Raw genomic sequence first — 23,277 nt, forward strand, 5'->3', positions numbered from 1 at the left:
CTATTATGTGCTCTTGTGTTGTTATGTGCTTACCTGAATCCCAGTCGGTCTCATAATCTTCAAAATCAGAATAGCAGCTTCCTTCATCTGCAGAAAATGAGAATACTAGTAAGTTACAAAGCTTGTAAATCCTGACAAAAAGTATACAAGTTGGTCATCATAATCCAACGAACATGCTCTATACATGAGTGTTTTTTTTTTTTTACTTAAGCCAAATCTTAACAAGGGACTTTATAGGAAATAAAGAAAAATATGGAGAGGTTTTCAAAGATGGGATCCAACCAAAAAAAAACACCAAAAGTTTTGAGGATGTCTAATGGCATTTGCTCTTTCATTAGCAAACTTTAGCGGGCTATCATAAAGTCCTGAGGAAGTCCTACTTTGAAAAGCTATTTGTTACTAAGCATCAGCGTCTGCCTCCTTGTGAGAAATTTGAAGTTGAATCAGATGCATATTCCATTGGATGCCATCTAAGATGCCCATTGATCAATAACAAGTACTGCTTAAAGAAAGAGTTGGCCAGCAGTCATCCATTTGTTGCGTGAGTACATACAGGAAGGTAACAGTGATATCAACATCTCTGGGACTTCTGCACAACGAGCAGCATTAGCTGACCCCAAAATCTGAAAGCTCAGTTGCAAGAAGTTGTATCAAATTATTGATTGCATTGATGGGAAGAGAAAGAAAGAAAAGCAAGTGAGAAGGAATTTAGCTATAGTGATACCTGATGATACACGAGACCATCTTCTGAAGATCGGTCTGATTGAGGACCTCCTCCTGAAATATGGCCACTTTAGAGATGACTTTCTTCTTTCAAAAGATCTCTCTCTTGTGGAGGATCTCCTTCTGTCAGAAGACCTCCTCCTGTCAAATGTCCTTTCTCGGTCAGCTGATGACTTCCTTCTGAAATATGGTTCTCTTGTAGAGGGCCTCCTGGCAGATGATCGCCTTCTGTCAGATGATCCCTCTCTTGTGGAGGATCTCCTTCTGTCAGAAGATCTCCTCCTGTCAAATGTCCTTCCTCGGTCAGCTGATGACTTCCTTCTGAAATATGGTTCTCTTGTAGAGGGCCTCCTGGCAGATGATCGCCTTCTGTCAGATGATCCCTCTCTTGTGGAGGATCTCCTTCTGTCAGAAGATCTCCGTCTGTCAAATGTCCTTCCTCTGTCAACTGATCTTTCGACTGAAGACCTCCTTCTGAAATACGGTTCTCTTTCAGAGGGCCTCCTGACAGATGATCTCCTTCTGTCAGACGAGCTCTCTCTGGTGGAGGATCTCCTTCTGTCAAATGGCCTTCCTCGGTCAGGTGGCCTTTTGCTGTCAGATAATCTAGCTGAAGAACCACTGATAGAAGGCTTGAGGGAAGGCAATGTCTTGAAAGTTAACTCTTTCTTAAAAGTTGGCTTTTGGGGATCCATGGTGATCAATCCTCAACAGAAATCTGTCTGGAACCCAACGTATACAGAGACTGCATGGAAAGTGGAAATGATCACCAGCGTGAAAATATCACATCAAGGTAGGCAAGGTGATGGCGATGCCTAGCAACTGTTTAGAATCTTGATGTTATTTGAATTCCATGGATTTTGGAATTTTCAGGGATGAATAAAGATAGAAAAAAATGGACTGGGAAGATTTAAGATGCCTTCACAAGCTTCTGAAATATCTGGTATGGTCGCTAAAGTGGAATTGGGGGGGGGAGGAGATCATTCCATTGATGGGCTCACACCCATCACTGAACTATTATTACATGAAGGGAATGTAGTTTAGATAGCAGATCTTGATTGAATATCACAAATGAAGGAAGACTGTTTCAAATAATGCACAAACTCTTAACTCTGATAATAAAAAAAAAACGCCCCCTTATTTCTTTCCTAAAACGAGGTTCGGCAATACTGCAATTGTTTTGCACAGCAAGCTGTGGAGAGAATATCCTATAGGGTCAATTTTTAAGGGTTTTGAATAAATGCTGGAGTTAAGTACTCCTTTCTCAGAGACTCTGTAATTTGCACAGATGGGTCTAAAAATACAGTGGATCAACCGACCACTGGCATAAATGTCATGTGGCAATTAGTTTAGGGTAGCAGCAGTGTTATGGGTCTGTCCTATTGATACACACACACACATTACAAGTCTGTGGCTTTCGAACTGTTAGTGTTGGCAGTCTAACATACCAGTTATCTGTCAAACATCTGATACTACTGGATGCAAATAAATCGCATTTTGATTTGCGGGTCGCTTGTGGAAGAGTTGTTTTAGCATTGCTAAAATAAAACTTTTCAAATGTGATAGCTCTTTAAGAAGTCACGCACCCTAGCACATTTTAAAAAGTGTTTATTGAAGTCCCATTGACAAAAATGACTCGGCATAGTATATAAAACATAAAATAAAAACAAGTTTGAAATTTAAAAAGTACGTTAAGTGGGGGAGAACTGGATATAGATATCCAGACATTTATCTCCTCTTCTAAGCCGTTTGCCCCTGGTCTGGACCCAGATTGTATAATTGTTGGTAATTGTGTTTCCACATTGCTGTTGGTAAGCACCAGGGGTGTGTTTGTGTGTGTGTGTGTGTGTGTGTTAGCCAGAAATCTGCTAAAATGGATTTCAGGATTTTTTAATTTAAAAAAATAAACTTTATTAAAGATTAAAAAATATATATACAATACATAATACAACACATTTCATTAAAAATGAAACCAAAGAGAAAGACAAAACCAATAAACACAAACGTATATGTTTCTTCTCTGTGGATTTCAGGATTTAAATAGCAAGGTCGGAGAAGAATTGTCACTTGGAGGTCTTCTAGTCCAACCCCCCCCCTCCTTATTTTTGCAATTATATTTTATTTTTCTTTTGGTTTCATTATTTAATTCCTCCAAAGGTCTTTTGTGCTAGGTGAAATAATAAATAATAATAGCAAGCTGTTTTATTTTTTTAAACAAATAAAGTTAAAAAAAATAATTATTAGGAAGGCTTGGCTTTCTCCTCTATCTTTCCATCAGTTAGCATCGGGGTTTCCCCCCCCCTCCCCTCACAATAAAGAAGGAAAATCGGCTTCGACCTCTTCCCTCCAATGGCGCCCAAAACCAGCACGAGGCACCTTTCCCCAACCCCGTCCCGCCATTTCCGAAGCCACGCCCCGATTCACCCGTCACGCCCTCCAAACCCCGCCTCGGCCAGGAAGCCCCGCCCACCCAAGCTGTCCTGGCGACGCTCGGCGGCGTCGCCGTCTCCTCCAGAAGCCCCGCCCCGTCTGGTGCCCACTGCGGGAGGGGAGGGGAGGGGCACGCGAGCGAGCGAGAGACCCCTGCGCTTTCGCTTCCGGGTGACGCGACCGCGGCGGGGGCCCGCTTGGGTTTTGCTTCCGGCGCCGTCCCGAATCGGGGCCCGGCGGCGGCGGGGAGGGTCGCCCCTGCGCAGCGGCTACCTGAGGACGGCGGTGAGGGACGAAGGGGGCGGCGGCGGCGGCGGCGGCGGCCTCGGTCAGGCCAGGCCAGGCGGCGGCGCGAAGGGTCGGAGGCCGCGCCGAGCCATGGAGCCGCGGTTGTGAGGAGCCCCCGGCCCGGGCCCCGCCTGTGGGAAACCGGGCCGTGGCCGGAGCCGGAGGACATGGACAAATTGACCATCATCTCAGGATGCCTCTTTCTGGCCGCCGATATCTTCGCCATCGCCAGCCTGGCCAACCCGGACTGGATCAACACCGGCGAGTCCGCGGGTGGGTCGGCGGGGACGGGCGAGGGCGGGAGAAGCCAAGCCCCGGGGAGGACGGGATGGGACGGGACGGGCGAGGGGTTCCTCTGGCTCTGCAGCCCGCCGGCTGTGCCGCAGCCTCTCACCCCCCCTCCCCTCCCCACGGACGCGCGTGGGGCGGGGGCAACGGGACGCGAACCCCCAAATCCCGAGCGTGGGAAATGAATGGGGTTCGAGGCAGTGGAGAGACTCGGGGCTTTTAGAGATTTTGGCTGCAGGGAAAATTGGTTCGGGGGAGGGGAGCCACACTGGATGGAGGCCTTTAAGGGGGGGACAGAGGGGGAGGTTTTTTGGGGGGGGACAGAGAAAGAAGCCATGGAGGAGAGGAAGGTGGAACCAGAGTCCGGCCCTGCCAGTGGTTTTCCTCCCAGGATGGGTTGCATACTTACTCTGTGAGTTGAACCCCCAATGGTTCAACTGTATATATTGACTGGGGGGAGGCCAGAGGGAAGCTGAGGATTAACCTGGATAAATAATCCTGGTCACAAGAAGTGGAAGAGAAGCGGGGGGGGTGGGGCCGGGACAGTAATTGTTAAATGCCTCCTCTTGGTTCATTGGCAGCAGGCAGCTTCCTAGGGGATGCTTGGGCTCAATGGGACTATTGCCTTTTGTTTGTGGTGGTGAGTTTCTCCTTGGCTGCGTAAAGGAAAAGGGTGTTGAACTGGCTAAACCTGCCCTCAAACCCATTTACGACGATGCAAGCCAGGGATCTTCAAACTTGAGAGCTTTAAGACTTGTGGACTTCAGAATTCTTCCTCCAGTCATGTTAGCTGGGGAATTCTGGGTCTTGGAAGTCCACAAGTCTTAAACACTTACCAAGTTTGGAGACCTCTGGTCTAACGGCACAAAGAATTAGGACCATCCATTAGTTAACAAGAGTATGTAATCCAGTTTTGATTAGTAAGCTTTTTAATGTTATTACTCCTACGTGCTGACTACGTGCTCAAAACTAGGCTAAGATCATGAGATAAAGTACAGAGGAAAAATGTGTGCTAAGGATAAAACTGGATATATTTCCGATTATTGTCAACTTGCTTTCGACACCATTTATTTTGTATTGCAGTTGAATCCAAAGAGGTGGGTTATGCTAGGCTGTCACTGTGGCATGAAGGAGATTCTTGAAGACCCTTGATGTCGGCTGTCGGAGGCCAACCTTCGCAACTTTTAACTTTTTGTAGACTTCAACTCCCACAATTCCCTAACCAGCTATACTCTTCTGGCTGAGGGCATTCTGGGAGTTGAAGTCTAAGGGGCAAGGTTGGACAACTGCCCCCCCCTCCCCAATGTAGCTTTAGTATCTGGTCTCTGTTGGGCTTCAGGGTTTAGTGACCAATGTGAATAGACTGAATTACAGAATAGCAGAGTTGGGAAGAACCTTGGAAGTCTTCTAGTCCAACCTCCTTCTCAAGTAGAAAACCCTGTTCCAGATAAATGGTTGTCCAATCTCTTCTTAAAACCTCCAATGCTAGAGCACCCACAACTTCTGTTGACTAAGCCAGGGGTCTCCAACCTTGGCCACTTTAAACTTGGAGGACTGGCTGGGGAATTTTGCAAAGCTGGCTGGGGAATTTTGGGAGTTGAAGTCCTCCAGGCTTAAAGTGGCCAAGGTGGGAGACCCTTGGTCTAAGCCTCAAGCCCAACACTGTTTATTCTGTTAAGAAGTTTGGGGACAGAGGGGGAAAATGCTTCTTTATTTCCTTTTACAATCCCCAAATCTATTTGTTCGAAGTAGAGGATCTTCAGTTGCTGGATTTGATCAATTTCAGTCAGCCACCATGTTGATCAGCAGATTTTTGGAGCAGGGTTAAATTTCCCTGCCTCTGTCATAAATCTGGGATAGAAGGGGTAAAAAGCACCACAGGTGCAAATTACAAGGAAGTAGTAAGGAATTTGGCCTCTTAGAGAAGGTGCAAGTAATCTGTAACCTAAATCTGTAGCCCATTAACCAACGGTTGAAGTTAGTATGGTCTAAGACAGTGTTCCTCAACCTTTCCAGCTCAGTGGACTGGCAGCGGGGTGGTGGTGGTGAAGAGCAGATGGTTTCGTGTGTGCCGCTTTCACAAATGCAGTTTTGTACCTGTGTGCATGTGCATGTTCAACCCCCACCCCCCACTTCTGCAGCTGAGTTCCGAATAGGCTGTAACCTGGCAGGCTAAGATGAAGGAGGCTGACTATGTTAATTCGTTTGGAAAGAGCCAAGTTCTCTATTCCTGACCAAGGAAACTCTGTGGGTGACTTGAAGCTATTTCATATATCCTTACCTCCTACACCTTAGATTTTGAGTCCATTAAGTGCAGTTTTGGAAGAGAGCTGGTTTGGTTTTGTGCTTAAGGCACCCAGCTAGAAAGTCTTGTGTTCTAATCTTACCTTAGCTATGAAAGCTGCCTGGGGTGACTTTGGGCCAGTCCCCACTCTCTCAGCCCAACTCAGCCTCACAGGTTGGTTCCTCCGGAAAATAGGAGGAAGAAGGCGTGTTGTTGGATAGTTTGTTGTCTTTGAGTTATTTGTAAAAAAATAATAAAGGAGGGATACAAAAAAAATCACCATCTAATGTTGATTGATCCTCTTGTTTAGAACAAGAGCATCAATCAGGGAGACTAGTTTTCATAAGAAGTAAAGTATACCTTATGATACATGGATAACATTACTGAAAGAATTGTGTACTAATTTACTTCTATTTTCCTTCTGCATAATGTTCATTGTTTCGAAAGAACCATCTTGAGCTTGAGAAATGAATGTCTAGTCCTAATATGGCATCTCTGAGAAAACTTGCAGGCAAACGGAAAAAGCAGAATTGTTTTAGGAAATTGGCAGTGGACCTCCTATGGCTATTGTTCACCTGACACACACACACACACCCTTTACCTAAATCCGTTTCGGATATAAATAGCTGCATTTGCAGAATGTAATGAAACTTCGTTTCAACTTTGGTTAGTTTTTGTGTGGTTTATTTTGCCTAGTCTTAGAGGCAATGTGTTCGAATCACAGTGTATCCATCAACAAAACTTCATAACATCATTTTATTCTTTATTAATCAGGCTAAGCCTCTTGTGGAGAGGCTGCCAATAAGAAAGGCTGTATGACCTTTGGGGCACATGAATTGTGTTTATAAATATCTAACTTTAAAAGAAACAAGGGAAGGAGTTTGTGTGCTTGGTTCACCTCAGGTGAAAAAAAACAAGTTGTGCTCGGTCAGCAAAGTACATTCCAGCTACTTGTTTAGGAAAGTGTGTGTGTGTGTGGGGGGGAATGACTTGGAATTAACATCCCTACAAGTAAGAGCAATAAATCTTTTCTCTTCTTTATTCTTCGTTTTGCAGCCTTCCAAAGCCCCTATTTTGCCTGGGCTTGGGGGTGGGGGAGAGGCACAGCAGGAGAATGAGAAGCAGATGGAGTTTTTTTGTGGCTGAAAGGCAGACCAAAAGAAAATGCAGAGGTTAGAGTAAATTTGGGCCAGAGATCGAATTTAACCAAATTGTTCTATGTAAGTGTTTCTCCAGCTTGGCAATTTTTAAGATGTGTGGACCAGCTCCCAGAGTTCCCCAGCCAGCCATGCTGATAAAATTGCTAGCTTTAAGAAACACTGATATATATATATATTGTTCTGTCTTGATGGGGATATGTGTGTGTGTGTGTTTACAACTCCAACAATTTATAAGATTGTCTCTGTCATTGTCATTGTCTTCTGGGTGAGCCCAAAATGACTTCTAATAACTTGCCGAAATAATTTATTTTGATTTTTTTTGACTGGTGGGTGTCAAGGCTCCTGGCTCCCCTTGGTAGATCTCTACTCGGGCTTTTAATTTATCCTTCCTGCCCTAGGATAATGTTTATATCTTTATAGGTAGGATTTTATTTCTGTATCTGCTTGAGAATATCTCAGTGCGTTTTCTGTGACTTGGAGGGATGTAGGATAAAGTTCCAGGTGCCAAAAGCTGCCTTGCTTGGAAATTCTGCAACCTCAGCATTGTTGGAGGTTGCTAGAAGAGAGTGAGGAAGGCTTAAAATTTATTTGCTGCCTCTTTATGCACATTGTTAAAAAGAAAAGAAAAACTAGATGTTTGTTTTTGATGGAGTGGATCGTTGCAATCATGGGAAGTGTTTGATTCTTGTTCCAGTTACATATTTTGTCCTGCTACTCCTTCGGTATGATTTTATCATTCTTAAGGACTGTGAATAAATGCAGTCAGAAAACACAAAACTCCTGTTGTGAAAAGCGCCGTTAAATAAATCTATCCCTCTCTCTATCTCTCTATCAGATATTGGTCTTGATTTTATATTGTTTGATGATGGAGCTGCAGAGCAAAACCCTTAATAGTGAGGAAGCACCTGAGGTTAAGCAGACAGCTAGCTAGTCCTCACTCATTCATTGACTGTTCAAAATTACTACATCCCTGGAAAAAGTGTCTTATGACTGTTTTCCACACTTAATGACACTTCACATGGTCACGTGATCAAAATCCAGACTCTTGGCAACGGACTTACATTTATGTCAGTTGCAATGTCCCAGCATCATGTGATTCCCTTTTTGCCATCCCCTTCTGACGAGCAAAACCAATGGGGAAACCAGGTTCACTTAACAACCACGGTACTAAGTTAACAACTGCAGTGACTCACTTAAAGAAGTAAGGCAAGAAAAGTCATGAAATGGTGCAAAACTCAAAACTTGCTCACTTAACAACAGAAATTTGGGGCTCAATTGTGATCATGAGCCCAGGATTATAGTTTGTTACTAACATGTTCAAAGAGTTGTTGAGGTGTCTTGTGGGTCGTCCTTCTACCCGTTCACTCCATGACTCGATAAGCTGAACGCATTCAAAAGGAAAAGAGAGGAGCAAGTTTGAATCACAAGCCAAGTACATGAAAGGCCCTTGACTAGCCCTGGAGGGGGAAACCCGCCCCTACCAAACATCTCTGGAGGATGATGCTCAGAACATGAAGCACCATCGCTGGAAATGCTCTGCAATTCATCTCAAAAACGTAGAGGCAAGAACATCCTTCTGAAGGACACTTCTGAGCCTTGAGCAGCATGTCTTCTGTTTCAAGCCAGCAACGAAACCCTGGTTTTCACCTGTATTGGAATTCGATGATGCCTCTTGTATAGATCCTCAAGAATCAGCATGACACGTACATCTTGGAATGGTGGGGTGGTTTCCATTAGCATCCATACTTTTCTTCCTCGGTTAGGAGAGAAACGTGTGTGGAAATTGGCTTTTAAGACTCCGAAGTTCTAATTCAGTTGCTGGTAAAGGGAGAAGGCTTGGGGGTTGCTCAAAAGGAATGCACCACCTTTTTTTAGATGTGAAAAGACAAGTGTGCGTCTCTTATGAAATTACAATGGGTGCCTGGGCCTTTAGTTTCACACAGTACTTACACAGCTGCCCTCTGAGCGATGGCAGTCTGCAACATAGAACACCGCTTATTGTGCCATGGCTGTTAACTTATGATGTCTGTGGAAATTTAGCTGCCAAATCCTGTAGATTAGGGGTCAGCAACCTTTCAAACCTCAGGGACCACTAAATTTATAATTTTAAATCCCGCAGACCACTAATATTTTTTTAAAAAATAAATAAATAATGTTTAGTGCAATACAAAAATGCAAATAATTTTTCTGCGGACTACCAAAATGTTCTCGTGAACCACCAGTGGTCCACGGACCACTGTTTGGTGACCACAGCTGTAAATGATAACTTTTCAAACTTGAATTCTCTCACAAACGTCTCATTTATACATGAATTGGTTGTCCTGAGTACTTTGGGCATGACAGAGTTGTGATTTGCGTGTGCTCCACTACTTTGGAGTAAAGTTGGTTGTCTGGCTGGCCAATGTATTGTAACTTTGTTCTTTTCCTCATTTAATGAGCCATATGATAGCAGTTTCTTGTCTCTTATCGTCCGGTTTGTGGAAGGGCCTAACGATAAAAATCATAAGCCCACAAAGATGCACACCATCCACTTCAATGTATCTCCCCAAACCAGATGAATGTCCAACCTCTTGAGCAGCCCCACCGCAATCCCCCAGTCCATGGACCAATCATGGGCTGCAGCATGCCTAAAACTGGGCCATGCAAACAAGTGAAACCCTATCCGTGGGATGCAGGCGGCATGTGGAACCACGCCTCCTGCGGTCCGTGGGAAAAAGCTTCTCTCCACAGAACCGTCCCTGGTGGGGCTGCTGACCGTGAGTGTATCTCCAACAAAGGAGCTGTCGGTCCCATTTTTGACTTACTGAGTTGTTGTTTTTTCCTGATAGCGAGTTAAACATCCACCTTCTTGCAACTTCAGTCCGCTAAAATTGTATTTTTGTGCTTGAGGACAAAGAAAACCTGCTGTTTCTGTGTGGCGCTCCTTCATCTATTTCAGGAGCATGGTAATTTCCATCTGTCTTTTTTCTTTTTCTTTTTAAATCAAAGCTAAATATACCCAGACTCTGTAATTTCTCTTTGACATACCTGGCTTCCAGGACAGGTAGTCCTGAAATGACAACCGTTCGTTTACTGATCATTTGAAGTTAAAACAGCACTACAATAAAAGTGACTTACGATCGTTTTTCACATTTAACAACCGTCGCCGCATCTCCCTGTGGTCACGTGATCAAAATTCAGGCGTTTTGGCAACTGACTCCTATTTATGATGGTTGCAATGTCCGGGGGTGGGGGGTGGTGTCATGTGAATCCCCCTTTGTAACTTTCTGACAAAGTCAATGGGGAAGCCAGGTTCACTTAATAATTGTGTTACTAACTTTAGTTGCAGTGATTCACTTAACAACTGTACAGAGAAAGGACGTAAAACGGGGCAAAAAATCCTGTAAGCTTTTCTTCTTCTTCTTCTTCTTCTTCCTCCTCCTCCTCCTCCTCCTCCTCCTCTTCCTCTTCTTCTTCTTCTTCTTCTTCTTCTTCTTCTTCTTCTTCTTCTTCTTCTCCTCCTCCTCCTCCTCCTCCTCCTCCTCCTCCTCCTCCTCCTCCTCCTCCTCCTCCTCCTCCTCCTCCTCTTCTTCTTCTTCTTCTTCTTCTTCTTCTTCTTCTTCTTCTTCTTCTTCTTCTTCTTCTTCTTCTTCTTCTTCTTCTTCTTCTTCTTCTTCTTCTTCCCTTTCTCTTTCTCCTTCTCCTTCTCCTTCTCCTTTTGCCATTCTCTGAACTTCCTTTTGTATTTTGTCTTAAGAATAACATGCAATGCCCAGTCATGGAGTAGCTCAGGAATTCGAGACTTACTCTTATGTACCAGGGTGGGCATTCCTCTTCTGTCCTAATTAATTAATTAACTAATTAACCTCAGGTTAAACTCCTTGTTAGAAGCAGATCTGCTAATTTAACCAGGGAAGAGGTGTATTTTCCCCAGATGGCAAAGAACAAAAGCTTCGGCATTTCTGAGATGAAGTCAGGTGGGCTTCACCTGGTAAGAGTTAATTATCCTGATCAGGATGCCAAACGGAAGGAGATGAAATGGGAGGAGAGCTGTTTGTGTGTCTCGACAGGCAACCGCTTTGGGTGCAGAAATTCCTTCTAGGGAGCTGAGACTCGGTTTTTGAAGGATGCTTGTGGTGTCTCCTGCAAGTTCGCCTTGAAACCCCTGGTGGCATTTGAGGAGCATTTGGTAGCTCCTCCAACAATTTCCCCTCCAAGGTCTGGAGAAAATGCAGTAATAATAGAAATAAGTGCAGTTAATGTCATGCCTCATAGCCCTTATTTTATTAGTGGCTCCTCCTCTTCTTCCTCTTCTCACCTCCTTCCCTTCTCCTCCTCTTCTCCCCTCTTCTTCTTCCTCCTCTTCCTTCTCTCTCCCCTCCCCCACCTCTTCTCCCCTCTTCCTCCTCCCCTTCTCCCCTCTTCTTCCTCGTCCCCCCTCTTCTTCCTCCTCCTCTCTCTCTCCCTTCTTCCTCCTCCTCCCTTCTCCTCCTCCTCTTCCTTCTCTCTCCCCTCCCCCACCTCTTCTCCCCTCTTCCTCCTCTCCCCCTCTTCTTCCTCCTCTTCTCTCCCTTCTTCCTCCTCCTCCCTTCTTCTCCTCCTCTTCCTTCTCTCTCCCCTCCCCCACCTCTTCTCCCCTCTTCCTCCTCCCCTCTTCCTCCTCCCCTTCTCCTCCCCTTCTCCCCTCTTCTTCCTCCTCTCCCCTTTCTTCCTCCTCCTCCTCCTCTTCTCTCCCTTCTTCCTCCTCCTCCCTTCTCCTCCTCCTCTTCCTTCTCTCTCCCCTCCCCACCTCTTCTCCCCTCTTCCTCCTCCCCTCTTCCTCCTCCCTTCTCCCCTCTTCTTCCTCTTCTTCCTCTCCTCTCCCCTTTTCTCCTCCTCCTCCTCCTCTCTCCCTTCTTCCTCCTCCTCCCTTCTCCTCCTCTCCCTTCCTTCTTTCTCCCCTCCCCCACCTCTTCTCCCTCTTCCTCCTCCCCTTCTCCCTCTTCTTCCTCTTCTTCCTCCTCTCCCCTTTTCTTCCTCCTCCTCCTCCTCTTCTCTCCCTTCTTCCTCCTCCTCCCTTCTCCTCCTCCTCTTCCTTCTCTCTCCCCTCCCCCCACCTCTTCTCCCCTCTTCCTCCTCCCCTCTTCCTCCTCCCCTTCTCCCCTCTTCTTCCTCCTCTTCCTCCTCTCCCCCCTCTTCTTCCTCCTCCTCCTCCTCTTCTCTCCCTTCTTCCTCCTCCTCCCTTCTTCTCCTCTTCCTCTTCCCTCCTCCCCCTTCTCCTCCCCTTCTTCCCTCTCTTCCTCCTCTCCCCCTCTTCTTCCTCCTCCTCCTCCGCTTCTTCTCCTCCTCCTCCTCCCTCCTCTCCTCCTCCTCCTCTCCCCCCTTCTTCCTCCTCCCCCACCCCATCAAAACAATCTAGCTGTTTTGTGCACAGAACGTGGCCCTATTCATTGACTTACAGGGTGAGGAGCAGGGCAGGGCAGCCTCAATTGCACAACTCACAGAAGGAACGATCTGTCATCTCTCTCGGCAGGCATTGTTTAGTTGCCTTGCTGGCAGAAGGTACAAGGCCACCGCCTGGAGCCCTTGCATGCTCCAAGCCTTGAGAAGACCTGGAAATGCTTTTCTAGACCTTACTCTAAATCCCTTAATGGAAGTCTGGTGCCAAGAATGGGCCAATATGACAATCGTCGCAATTTTAGCTGCATAAGAAATGTCAGGAATCCCCAACGCCTTCATAGCCAAATTAGTCGATTCACTCATCTATATTGGATGACAGGTAGCCCTCGACTTAACAACAGCTCATTTAGTGACCAAAGTTACAGCCCCACTGAAAAAAGTGACTTACGACAGTTTTCCACATGATCGTTTTGGTATCCCTGTGGTCACGTGATCAAAATTTGGACAGCTGGCCACTGACTCTTATTTATGACCTTGCAGTCAGTGTCCTGGGATCAGGTGATCCCCCTTTTACAACCTTCTGACCAGCAAACTCCACGCGGAAGCCAGATTCCCTTGACAACTCTGTTGCTGACTTAACAATTGCAATAAATTCCCTTAACAAGTTCTTGCTTAGCAACAGGAATTTTGGGCTCGATTGTGGTCACAAGTCGAGGACTACCTGTAATCCAGGCCATGCTTTGTTTTAAATTTGGCCACAGGAAGAACACAGGGGTCACCCTTCTATGTTTGACTTCCTTCTCGTCGCTCCTCAAATTCTTCCTCTCTGGGTGGGTCGGCTGCAGAGCAGCTTCTCATGTTTTCTCATGTGGATTTCTTCGGGTTGACCTTGCAAGCTGCAAAATTTTCAGCAGTGGTGTACTGCGCTTGCATTCCTTGAAGGCAAGACTCGATCTTTTAATTAACTAGCGCTGTGTTGATTAGGACTTAATTCTTAGTTTCTTAGCGGCAATATAAATGAAGGAAAATTAACCCTGGTGATAAAAAAAAAACGTGGATGCCATACAATTAAGTCAACGACATCAATCTGTAACTTCTGTACCTTGGGCAATAGAGTTGGTCTTAACCCTTCTACAGGAGACCGTGACACTTTTCAGGTTATATTAAATAAATTATCTCTCTCAATGGTCAGATAGCAGATAGCATATATTCCGAGTTGGAAGGGACCTTGTAGGTCATCTAGTCCAGTCCCCCCACCCAAGCGGGAGACACTACACCATATCTGACAAATGGCAGTCCAATATCTTCTTGAAGGTCTCAAGTGATGGCGCTCCCACAACTTCCAAAGGCAACTTCTGTTCCATGGGTTGATTGTTCTCACTATCAGAAAATTCCTCTTTATTTCCAGGTTGAATCTCTCCTTGTTTAGTTTCCATCCATTATTCCTTGTCTGGCATTCAGGGGCTTTGGAGAATATCTTAATCCCTTCCTCCTCTCTGTGGCAGCCCCTCAAATATTGGAAGGCTGCTATCCTGTCTCCCTTGGTCATTCTCTTCACTAGACTACCCATGCCCAGTTCCTGCAACCGTTCTTCATATGTTTTAGTCTCCAGTCCTCTAATCATCCTGGTTGCTCTTCTCTGTACTTTTTCTAGAGTCTCAACATCTTTTTTATAATGTGGTGACCAAAACTGAATGCAGTACTCTTGGTGTGGTCTTACTAAAGCTTTATAGAGTGGTATTGGTACCTCACTTGATCTTGATTGTATCCCTCTGTTAATGCAACTTAGGATTGCATTAGCTTTTTTGGCTGTTACTGCACACGGCTGGCTCCTATTTAGCTGGTTGTCCACTAAGACTCCAAGATCCCTCTCACAGTTACTGCTATTGAGCCTGGTTTCACCCAGTCTATATGTGCGCTTTTGGTTTTTCTTGCCTAAGTGTGGTCAAGGGACTAAATCTGTTTCTTGCCCAACAGCAGTGTTCTACTATATCTGATTCATTTATAATAGACTGAGCTGGAAGGGACCTTAGAGGTCTTCTAGTCCAGTCCCCTGCTCAAACAAGAGAACCTATACCAGTTCAGATAAGATTGTTCATATACTTCAGTGATTGAGCAGGAACAATGATTGAAGCCAAGAGCATTTATTACACTTACTGATATATTAAATATAGAAACTTGTATATATTTATCAATCAATTCCTGTCTGGATCAGGGCATCATTGGGGACCTAAATGCCCAGGTTAGATCAACTTGAAGAAAATCTAATTGTGGGATCACTAAGATTCATCACCACCTTGATGGAACCTAATAAAATGGCAGTAGGTCAAAATGGAATGGCTTAATCGATGTAATGTATTCAATGTGTGTGATTTATTATGTGTGCACAAATTATAACGGGGAGGATTCATCTCTGGTTTTGTAGGCAGAGACTCTGCCTGCGGGCGGAGTAAAAGAGGGAATAAGCCTAGAATCCCTGCGTAGCCACAAGCAAACTTAAGTCCGTCCATCTTCCCTTCAGTTCCGTTGACCCTTCTCTAACTCCAAACAGATGCTAACCATTAGCTGAGTGGATTCCTGTCCATGGGCCTGATTAGCAATAAATTAGTTTAATTAGACCTGATCTTTCACGCCTGACCGATATTGATAATAACTGAGTCAAAAATAGAAGACTTCTGTTCTCTGGCCGACATCCATGAAAATGGGCAGCTTTTGTGTTGTGGAATGCAGAGCTACCGAAGAAAAAAGGGCATCTGAAAAAAAAACCTTTCCTCTTCTGTGGAATCTCCAAACTTCACCAGGATACTCCAGCCATGCATGCCAACCTCTGACATCTCCAAAAGGACAGGTGAGCTCTTTGGATGGCACCCTTTTGTTGTTACTATCGTGCTTGCTTTCTTAAATATTCCAGTTCCCTTTGGTGTGGTTCCAAGTGGAGTGTTGGTGGCACATGCCTGCGAATTTGCAAATTTATATCCCTGCGATTTGGTGGCTGCCTCCCATTGAGGTTCGCCATAATCTCTGTAGTTAAATATCAACTAGGAGTGTTTCTCCATTACTGCCTCCAAACTGTGCCTTATTTTAATTTCAGATCTGGCAACAGTCCCATTTATGTAATTTACAAGAGCAGATTATTGTAATAGTCAAATGAGGGATTATCCCTGGTGATTGTTTAACAGCTTCCACGTTGCCCCATGCAGACACTCGTCTAAAAAGAAATAGTTTTGCACTAATGTCACATTGCGTACCTTTTCAGGGCAGTTCATTCAATTTTGCATGCACCTGCTGGCATCTGAGGAAACAATTTTTCCTGAAAGTTTTGCTTTGATTTTTCTCTCTCCAGGTGGTCTTCAGCTCAAGCACTCACAGATGAAAATTTACACGTAGATTAATATCTTGCAACCAAGGAACTAGCAGCATCCATTTCTGGATTACTAAAAGGAGAAGCTCTAGCGGGCAAGTTTAGAAGATTGGATGGAAGAACAGGCTGTGGGCCAGAAGAGAAAAACAATTAGCCCAAAGATATGAAGAAATGACAGGAACTTCTATAATCTTATATTGTTTTGGAAGGAGTAGAATAGCCATGTCTTGGCCAGTTTGGCAATAATAAGCTGGAAATGGTTACATGCATCTTCAACCAGCCAGTCTTTGCTACACCAGCTTCTGAGGCCTCTCTTTTTGTGGTACCCATAAAGGAGGCTAGCACTGATGATGTTACCTATTTGAGCAATGAAACGTCTGCAAAAAAACAACCAAGCTCAGAGAGCACCAAGGACCCCTCCTCTCGTTTTCCCTCTTGTGCCTCTGGCTGCAAAGGACACCCATGATATCCAGACTGGATAACAATGATTTTAAGTGTTGCTTGTAAACCAGGATTAGAGTCTTGGGTTTTTTTATAGCAGGCATTCTGTTGCCACAGGAAATTGATGCAAAAAACTGAGTGATTTTACTTTAGTTTACTTTATTGTCATTGCACCTCGTACAACGAAATTAAATGCCATCTTCAGTGTACATCATACATAAGAAAACTATAAACATAAAACACAAACACACATCCTTCACACTCCACACATTGAATTGAAAACCCCTGTTATTGCATTAATATTGTACTATACAGTAGGATTCAATATAGTTAATGCCCTGGGATAGAAGCTGTTTTTCAGCCTATTGGTCCTTGTTTTTATTGTCCTGTACCGTCTGCTTGGTGGTAATAGTTCAAAAAAAGGGTGCCCATGATCTTCTCAACAACTAAGTGTAGAAAAGGAAGGAGATGGTTGGTCATGCCTTAAACGTTCAAAGAAATGTTGGCTTTTTTAGTGGCGATTTTCTGGGTACATCCATACAAGCAAAAAGCATCTGTCATGCCCCTGTTGGAGACTGACTCCAAGGGAGAGGAGGAACAGGGAGTGGAAGTGTGGCTCCGGAGGTTGTGGAGGAAGCTGGGGAGGGGCAGAGGCTGGCTGGGCAGTCAGAGGAAGACCCAGGCCCATCCCCTCTCCATCCTAGGGCAGGAAGGGAGGAGAGGATAAGGGAGAGACTACGGGGGATCTATGGGGGAGGAAAGGGCCTTGATCCTCTTCATGGGCTGCAGCTGTGAGAACTGGTTAAAAGGACGGACATGCGTATGGGCCAGTGCTGGAAACAAATCCTGGAAATTTCTCTAGTCTGTCGTCCCTCTCTGAGTTCCTTCCCAGTCTGTGTTCCGATATTGTGGACATCTTCAAGCCCTTGCCTGGTTCCCTTAATTGCTTCAGTGTGGTTTGTGTGGTTTTTGCTATTTATAATTTATAGGCATTTTTAGTTTAAATGGCGTTTCCTCCTCCTTGTAACTGCTTGTGGGGGAGTTTTTTGTCTCCAGTTCAAGGATATTTGGAGCTTTGAAGCAAAGTGAAGCAATAAAAGGGGCTTCACCTGTTTTCGTGACTGTTTATTTTGTATCCCACCCTGGGTCATCACAGCATCCTTCTCAAATACGCCATGGAGTGTATCCAGGACAGGTGTCATTTCTCTGTTGGCTCTCAACGAAACTTTATCTGGCTCAGATATTTTGTTCTCCCACATTTTCCCCCCAGTTATGACAGCAGGAGGGGATTCTGAAGAGGGCCACCAAAATAACACCTTCAGATTCCCACCCTACTTATTTCTGTTGCCAACAAAGGCAGGCAGGTCCTCAGCTTATGGACCACAATAGAGCCTAGAATTTAGGTTGCAAAGTGAGAACTTGGTTGAGTGAGTTTCGCCCCATTTTACGACTTTCCTCGCCGACGCTTGTTAAGTGAAATCTCTGCAATTGTTAAAGTCAATAATATGATCGTTGAATGCATCTGACCCTGGGACACTGCAACCATCATCATAAATGTGAGTCAGTTGTCAAGCATCTGAATGTAAATCACGTGGCCACGGGGATGTGGCAACAGTCATAAGTGTGAAAAACGGTCATGGGTTGCTTTTTTCAGCACTATTGAAACTTTGGTCACTAAATGAACAGTTGTAAGTTGAGGACTTCTTGTATGTCTTTTCTGTCCATATAATTTATGACAGGGGTCAATATAGGGGTGACATCTTTTGCAAATTTTCCCCTTTTCTAAGTGCTTTCTAAACCCCTGAACTCAGCCGTGGTAGCAATTCTTGTTGGTACCAATTTGCCTCCAGTAATTTGTTCTGCTAAAATTAATAGAGGGGGTGGGAGAGAATCCCACCAAATACAGCCAGAAGAAATATTAGCAACAGATGTTTTCTTTTATTATTATAATATGAAAGCTTTCATTTACGAGCAAATTAAGTGGCAGAGAAGCTGCAGGAAAGCTGTATTGAGACCCCAAATTGCATCCAGTAAAATTCCATTTCAACTCCCAATTGCTTAATAGCTTTCAATCTGTAAGCTGACATTCGCTCCCAAATTAGCTCGATCTTGGCAATTATGTGTTTGCGCGCTTGTCGTATTTTTAAATGGTTTAATTTAGCTGTTTTCAGAAACAGAGCAACAGGGACTCGGTGCAGAAATATGGAAATTTGCAGGCTGTTTGAAATGGGTTTCTAAATTCTAGGGTTTTTCTTTTTTCTTTTTTCTTTCTTTCTTTTTTCCATTCCAGTTAAAATGTCTGCATTTTACACACACACACACAAATGTGCAGGGAATGTTCTTGCCAGCATTGAATCTAAACGAATCTTTGGTTGAGTTCACTGATTGCATTTGATCTGCGTTTCTCTCCTTTTGGATCGGTGTAAAATTGGAATAAATGATATTGAGGGATCCATTTGGAGACTTGATCAATTGCTGTGGAAAAAACCTGGTGGCCTCTAAGGAATCAAAAATGTCTGGATGGCAGATAATCAGTATAGGGATTAAACCATGGTTAAGAAATGTCAGAGTTGGAAAACATGATTTATTGCTGGTTATACTAGGTATGCCTTGCATCTAATGAAGCTTAAGTATTGAATTCATAGTGGTATCAGTTGGGCCTCCTGACGGATCTTATCTTATAGCTAAGCACTTCGGCTTGTTGGGTGAAAGTAGTCCTCATTTAGCGATGACAATCGGTCCAGCAGCTCCATCATTAAACAAACTGGTCACTTAAGTGAAACTGCCACTATCCTTATGATCTCATTTCAGCTTTGCTGTACAGACCTGCAGTGGTCATAAAATGGGAGGACTGGCTACACAGTGAATTTTTTTCATCCCCATTGTATAACTGCAAACAGTCCCTACACAAGGCAGTTACTACTTGGGGACGAGCTGTTTCTTTTGAATGGTGGCTCTGTGACTTAGGCTGCCTTATAAGATGGGCCTTACCCCTACAGTAACTATAGCTAGTTCTCAACTTGTGACTGCGACGGAGTCCATCATTTCGATCACAAGTAATTATGGTCATAAAGCGAATCAGGTGAACCAGTTTTACAGCCTTCTTTTTTTTTGCAACAGTTGTTATGTGATTGCAGGAGTCGTTAAATGAAACTATTGTTCCCTATGGCAGTGGTTGCCAACCAGTGGGCCAGGGACCACTGCTGGTACGCGAGAAAATTTTGGTGGTCCGCAGAGAAATGTTATCCCCAAAGCACCCCCCCATAGCAATTAATCCAGGCTGCATGGAAATACAAGGCTTGCGTCGCTTTCATTGAGAACAACACGAGGCAGTGAGGGGAGGGGAGAAAGGGGGAGACTTGCCCCATTCACCCCATGCACCTGGCCTGGCCACTGGGCTGCTTCTTTCCACTTCTTTCTTCTGCTTTTGGCTGCACGCAAGGAAAGCAGCAAAAGTCTTTCTTTCTCTCCCCCAAACTCCACCAGAAATGAATCTTTGGGACCCTGCAAGGCCTCCTGCTCCAAGAGGCTGCGCCGGTAAAAACTCATTTCTGGCAGAGTTTGGGGGAGAGAAAGAAAGACTTCTGCTGCTTCTGCTGCTTTCCTTGCATGAAGCCAAAAGTCTCTCCCTCTTTCCCCCTGAGAACGGAGCTGGAGGCAGTATCCTGCAATCCCAAATAAAGAATGATCAATCAGTAGAAAAAGGTGGGGAATTTTCCTGCAGACTTTTTGGGGGGATTTTCTCAGGGTCTCTGGTCCGCGAGGTTTAAAATTATGAGTTTGGTGGTCCCTGAGGTCCAAAAGATTGGCGACCCCTGCCCTATGGGGCAATTTTGGTTGGGGGGAAATCTGAAGTAAATTCCAGTTTCCAAGAAAAAATAATAATAATAAATTGTGGTTATGTGACTGTGGGATGCTGCAAATAGCCAACAATGTGAGCCAATTGGTCATGTTGGCTGCAAGATAGGTGGACATTCAGAGTTTCAGATCTAGACCCTAAGTCCCTTTTTGGCGTCCATCATAATTTTGAGGAGTCCTACCTTAATGTACAGGTAATCCTCGAGTTACGATCACAGTTGACCCCAACATTTCTGTTGCTAAGACAGTTGTTTTGCCCCATTTTACAACTTTTCTTGCCGCGGTTGGTTATGAGAATAGAATGGAATGGAATGGAATGGAATAGAATAGAATAGAATAGAATCTATTAAGAATAGAGCAGAACAGAATAGATTATAGAATAGAATAGAATCTATTAAGAACAGAACAGAACAGAACAGAATAGAATAGAATAGAATAGAATACTTTATTGGCCAAGTGTGATTGGACACACAAGGAACTTGTCTTGGTGCAAATGCTCTCAGTGTACATTAAAAAAAAGATACATTCATCAAGAATCATCAGGTACAACACTTAATAATAGTCACAGGGTACAAATAAGCAATCAAATCCTACTAGGAAACAGTCAATATAAATCGTAAAGAGACAAGCAACAAAGTTAGACTCCTACAGTCCCAAGTGGGAGGGTACAGGTGATAAGGAGTGATGAGAAGATTAATAGTAATAGTAGTGCAGACTTTATAAATAGTTGGACAGTGTTGAGGGAATTAGTTGTTTAGCAGAGTGATGGCATGAGGGGGGGAAAAACTGTCCTTGTGTCTAGTTGTTCTGGTGTGCAGGGCTCTGTAGAGGGAAGGAGTTGAAACAGTTTATGTCCAGGATGTGAGGGGTCTATAAATATTTTCCCAGCCCTCTTTTTGCTCGTGCAGTATGCAGGTCCTTGATGGAAGGCAGGTTGGTAGTAACTGTTTTTTCTTCAGTCCTAATTACTCTCTAAAGTCTGTGTCTGTATAATAAGCCTTCATTTACCTCTCTTGTCCATCAAAACCTGGTTACATAAAAACCTGGCTAGCTTTTCTCTCTTTGCAAAAGAGCCGTCTGGGAATGCATACCTGGAAGATCCCATCAAATTTATTCTCGCCACGACTGCTGCTTTGCACAAAACACACCCTTGCTGATGATAACTGAGATTTTAAAAAATCCCCTCTTGTTTCAGGATAGGTCTTTAGAGCTAAGCTGTAATTTCAGAGCACGACAAGCTTTCTTTTTTTTTCCAAACCAAGCTTTGATGTTTCCATCCCCCCCTGACTCCGGCAGGGTGTGTGTGTCTCTGCACGCACGTTTGCGTGAGAATGAGCGAGCCGCTATTTATACGCGGACAAACACCTGTTCTCGCCAAAGCCGGCTGATGGAAGAACTTTGGTGTTTCTCTTGCAGTGAAGAAAAGGAAGGAAGGCAGGAAGGGAGAGAGAGAGAGGAAAAAGAAAGAGAAAGAGAAAGAGAGAGAGGAAGAAAAGGAAAGAGAGAAAGAAGGAAGGGAGAGAGAGAGAGAGAGAGAGAGAGGGAAGAAAGGAAGGAAGAGAGAGAGAGAAAAAGAAAGGAAGAAAGGAAAGAGAAAGAGAGAAAGAAGGAAGGGAGGAGAGGGGAAGAAAGGAAGGAAGAGAGAGAAGAGAGGAAAAGAAAGAGAAAGAGAAAGAGAGAGAGGAAGAAAGGAAAAGAGAGAAAGAGAGAAAGAAGGAAAGAGAGAGAGAGAGAGAGAGAGAGAGAGGAAGAAAGGAAGGAAGAGAGAGAGGAAAAAGAAAGGAAGAAAGGAAAGAGAAAGAGAGAAAGAAGGAAGGGAGAGGGGGGAGAAAGGAAGGAAGAGAGAGGGGGGAAAAAAAGAGAAAGAGAGAGAGGAAGAAAGGAAAGAGAAAGAGAGAAAAGGAAAGAGAGAGAGGAAGAAAGGAAGGAAGAGAGAGAGAGGAAGAAAGGAAAAGAGAAAGAGAAAGAAGGAAGGGAGAGAGAGAGAGAGGAAGAAAGGAAGGAAGAGAGAGAGAGAGGAAAAGAGAAAGAGAAAGAGAGAGGAAGAAAAGGAAAAGAGAGAAAGAGAGAAAAGGAAGGGAGAGAGAGAGAGAGGAAGAAAGGAAGGAAGAGAGAGAGGGAAGAAAGAAAGAGAGAGAGAGGAAGAAAAGGAAAAGAGAGAGAAAGAAGGAAGGGAGAGAGAGAGAGAGAGAAAGAAAAGGAAAGAAAGAAGGAAGGGAGGGAGGGAGAGAGAGAAAGAAAGAAATATTGATTGATTGATTGCTGAGACATCCCATCCATCTCTCTCCTCCCACCTCCCCTTTCACTTGTAATATTTGCTGGGTTGCCTGAAGGGTTGAACCCTGACCATGGTTGCTGTAAAAGGAGCTAATTCTGTTCAAAATGCCCTGTGGGACTCCAGAGACAGAAAACATATTTGATCTTCCTTCCTCCCACTGTTCCACTGGTTCAGCTTTGCTAAATGCAATTTAGTTTCAAGAGTTGAAGTCCACGAGTCTTAAAAAGTTACGGAGTTTGGAGACTCCTGTTCTAAGTCAGAGTTCTCTGGATTTCCTCTGGGTGTGTGCACACGCGCGTGCCCGTAACACTTACAGGCTTTTGCGGTTCCAAGGCAACACACTAGATGTCTGTGGGCCCACGGTGACTCGCTACTCCTCCTTCAGCGCTGTACAACACATGTCCAAAATGATTTGCCCATGCGGGCAGCGGAGCTGACATTTAATTAAACTTTCTGTGCTGGGTGAAAGCCCCCTCCAGCTTGAACCAGGTCCTCTGTTGTGGTATGCCAGGGATGGACAAAGTCTCCATTGTGTTTTCCCAGCGAGCTTACAACAAAAGTCCCTTTCAGCGGCTGCCAGTCTGTTTGCTCTGAAGATGCATCCTCGGCGTTAAAAAAACAACAACAACCCCAAAACCAAAGGCGCATAAGTCATCGCAGAATCCGAATCGCTTTGGCTTCGCTTGTATTAAAAGCCGTGCGGAGAAAAATCTTCTTTTAAAATCTCACTTTTTAAAAAATCTGAATCGGGTTTATTTTTAAAAAAATGTTAATGGGTGTGTGGTTTTTCTGTCTTTGTGTGTGTGTG

At 44.4% G+C, this 23,277-nt stretch overlaps 1 protein-coding gene across 1 annotated transcript in view; it reads left to right on the top strand.

The window, feature by feature from the left end:
• Nucleotides 1-3,193: 3,193 nt before the first annotated feature.
• Nucleotides 3,194-23,277, top strand: part of MOSMO (modulator of smoothened) — a 32,294-nt gene continuing 12,210 nt past the window's right edge. Inside the window, exon 1 of the mRNA XM_087942156.1 lies at nucleotides 3,194-3,714. Coding sequence (XP_087798282.1) covers nucleotides 3,609-3,714 — 106 coding nt within the window. The 5' untranslated portion in view covers nucleotides 3,194-3,608. The remainder of the gene's footprint in view (nucleotides 3,715-23,277) is intronic.

This window comes from Notechis scutatus, chromosome 12, assembly GCF_049901735.1.
Source record: "Notechis scutatus isolate UNSWTSFEM ecotype Mainland chromosome 12, rNotScu1.2, whole genome shotgun sequence".
NCBI classification, from domain to species: Eukaryota; Metazoa; Chordata; class Lepidosauria; order Squamata; family Elapidae; genus Notechis; species Notechis scutatus.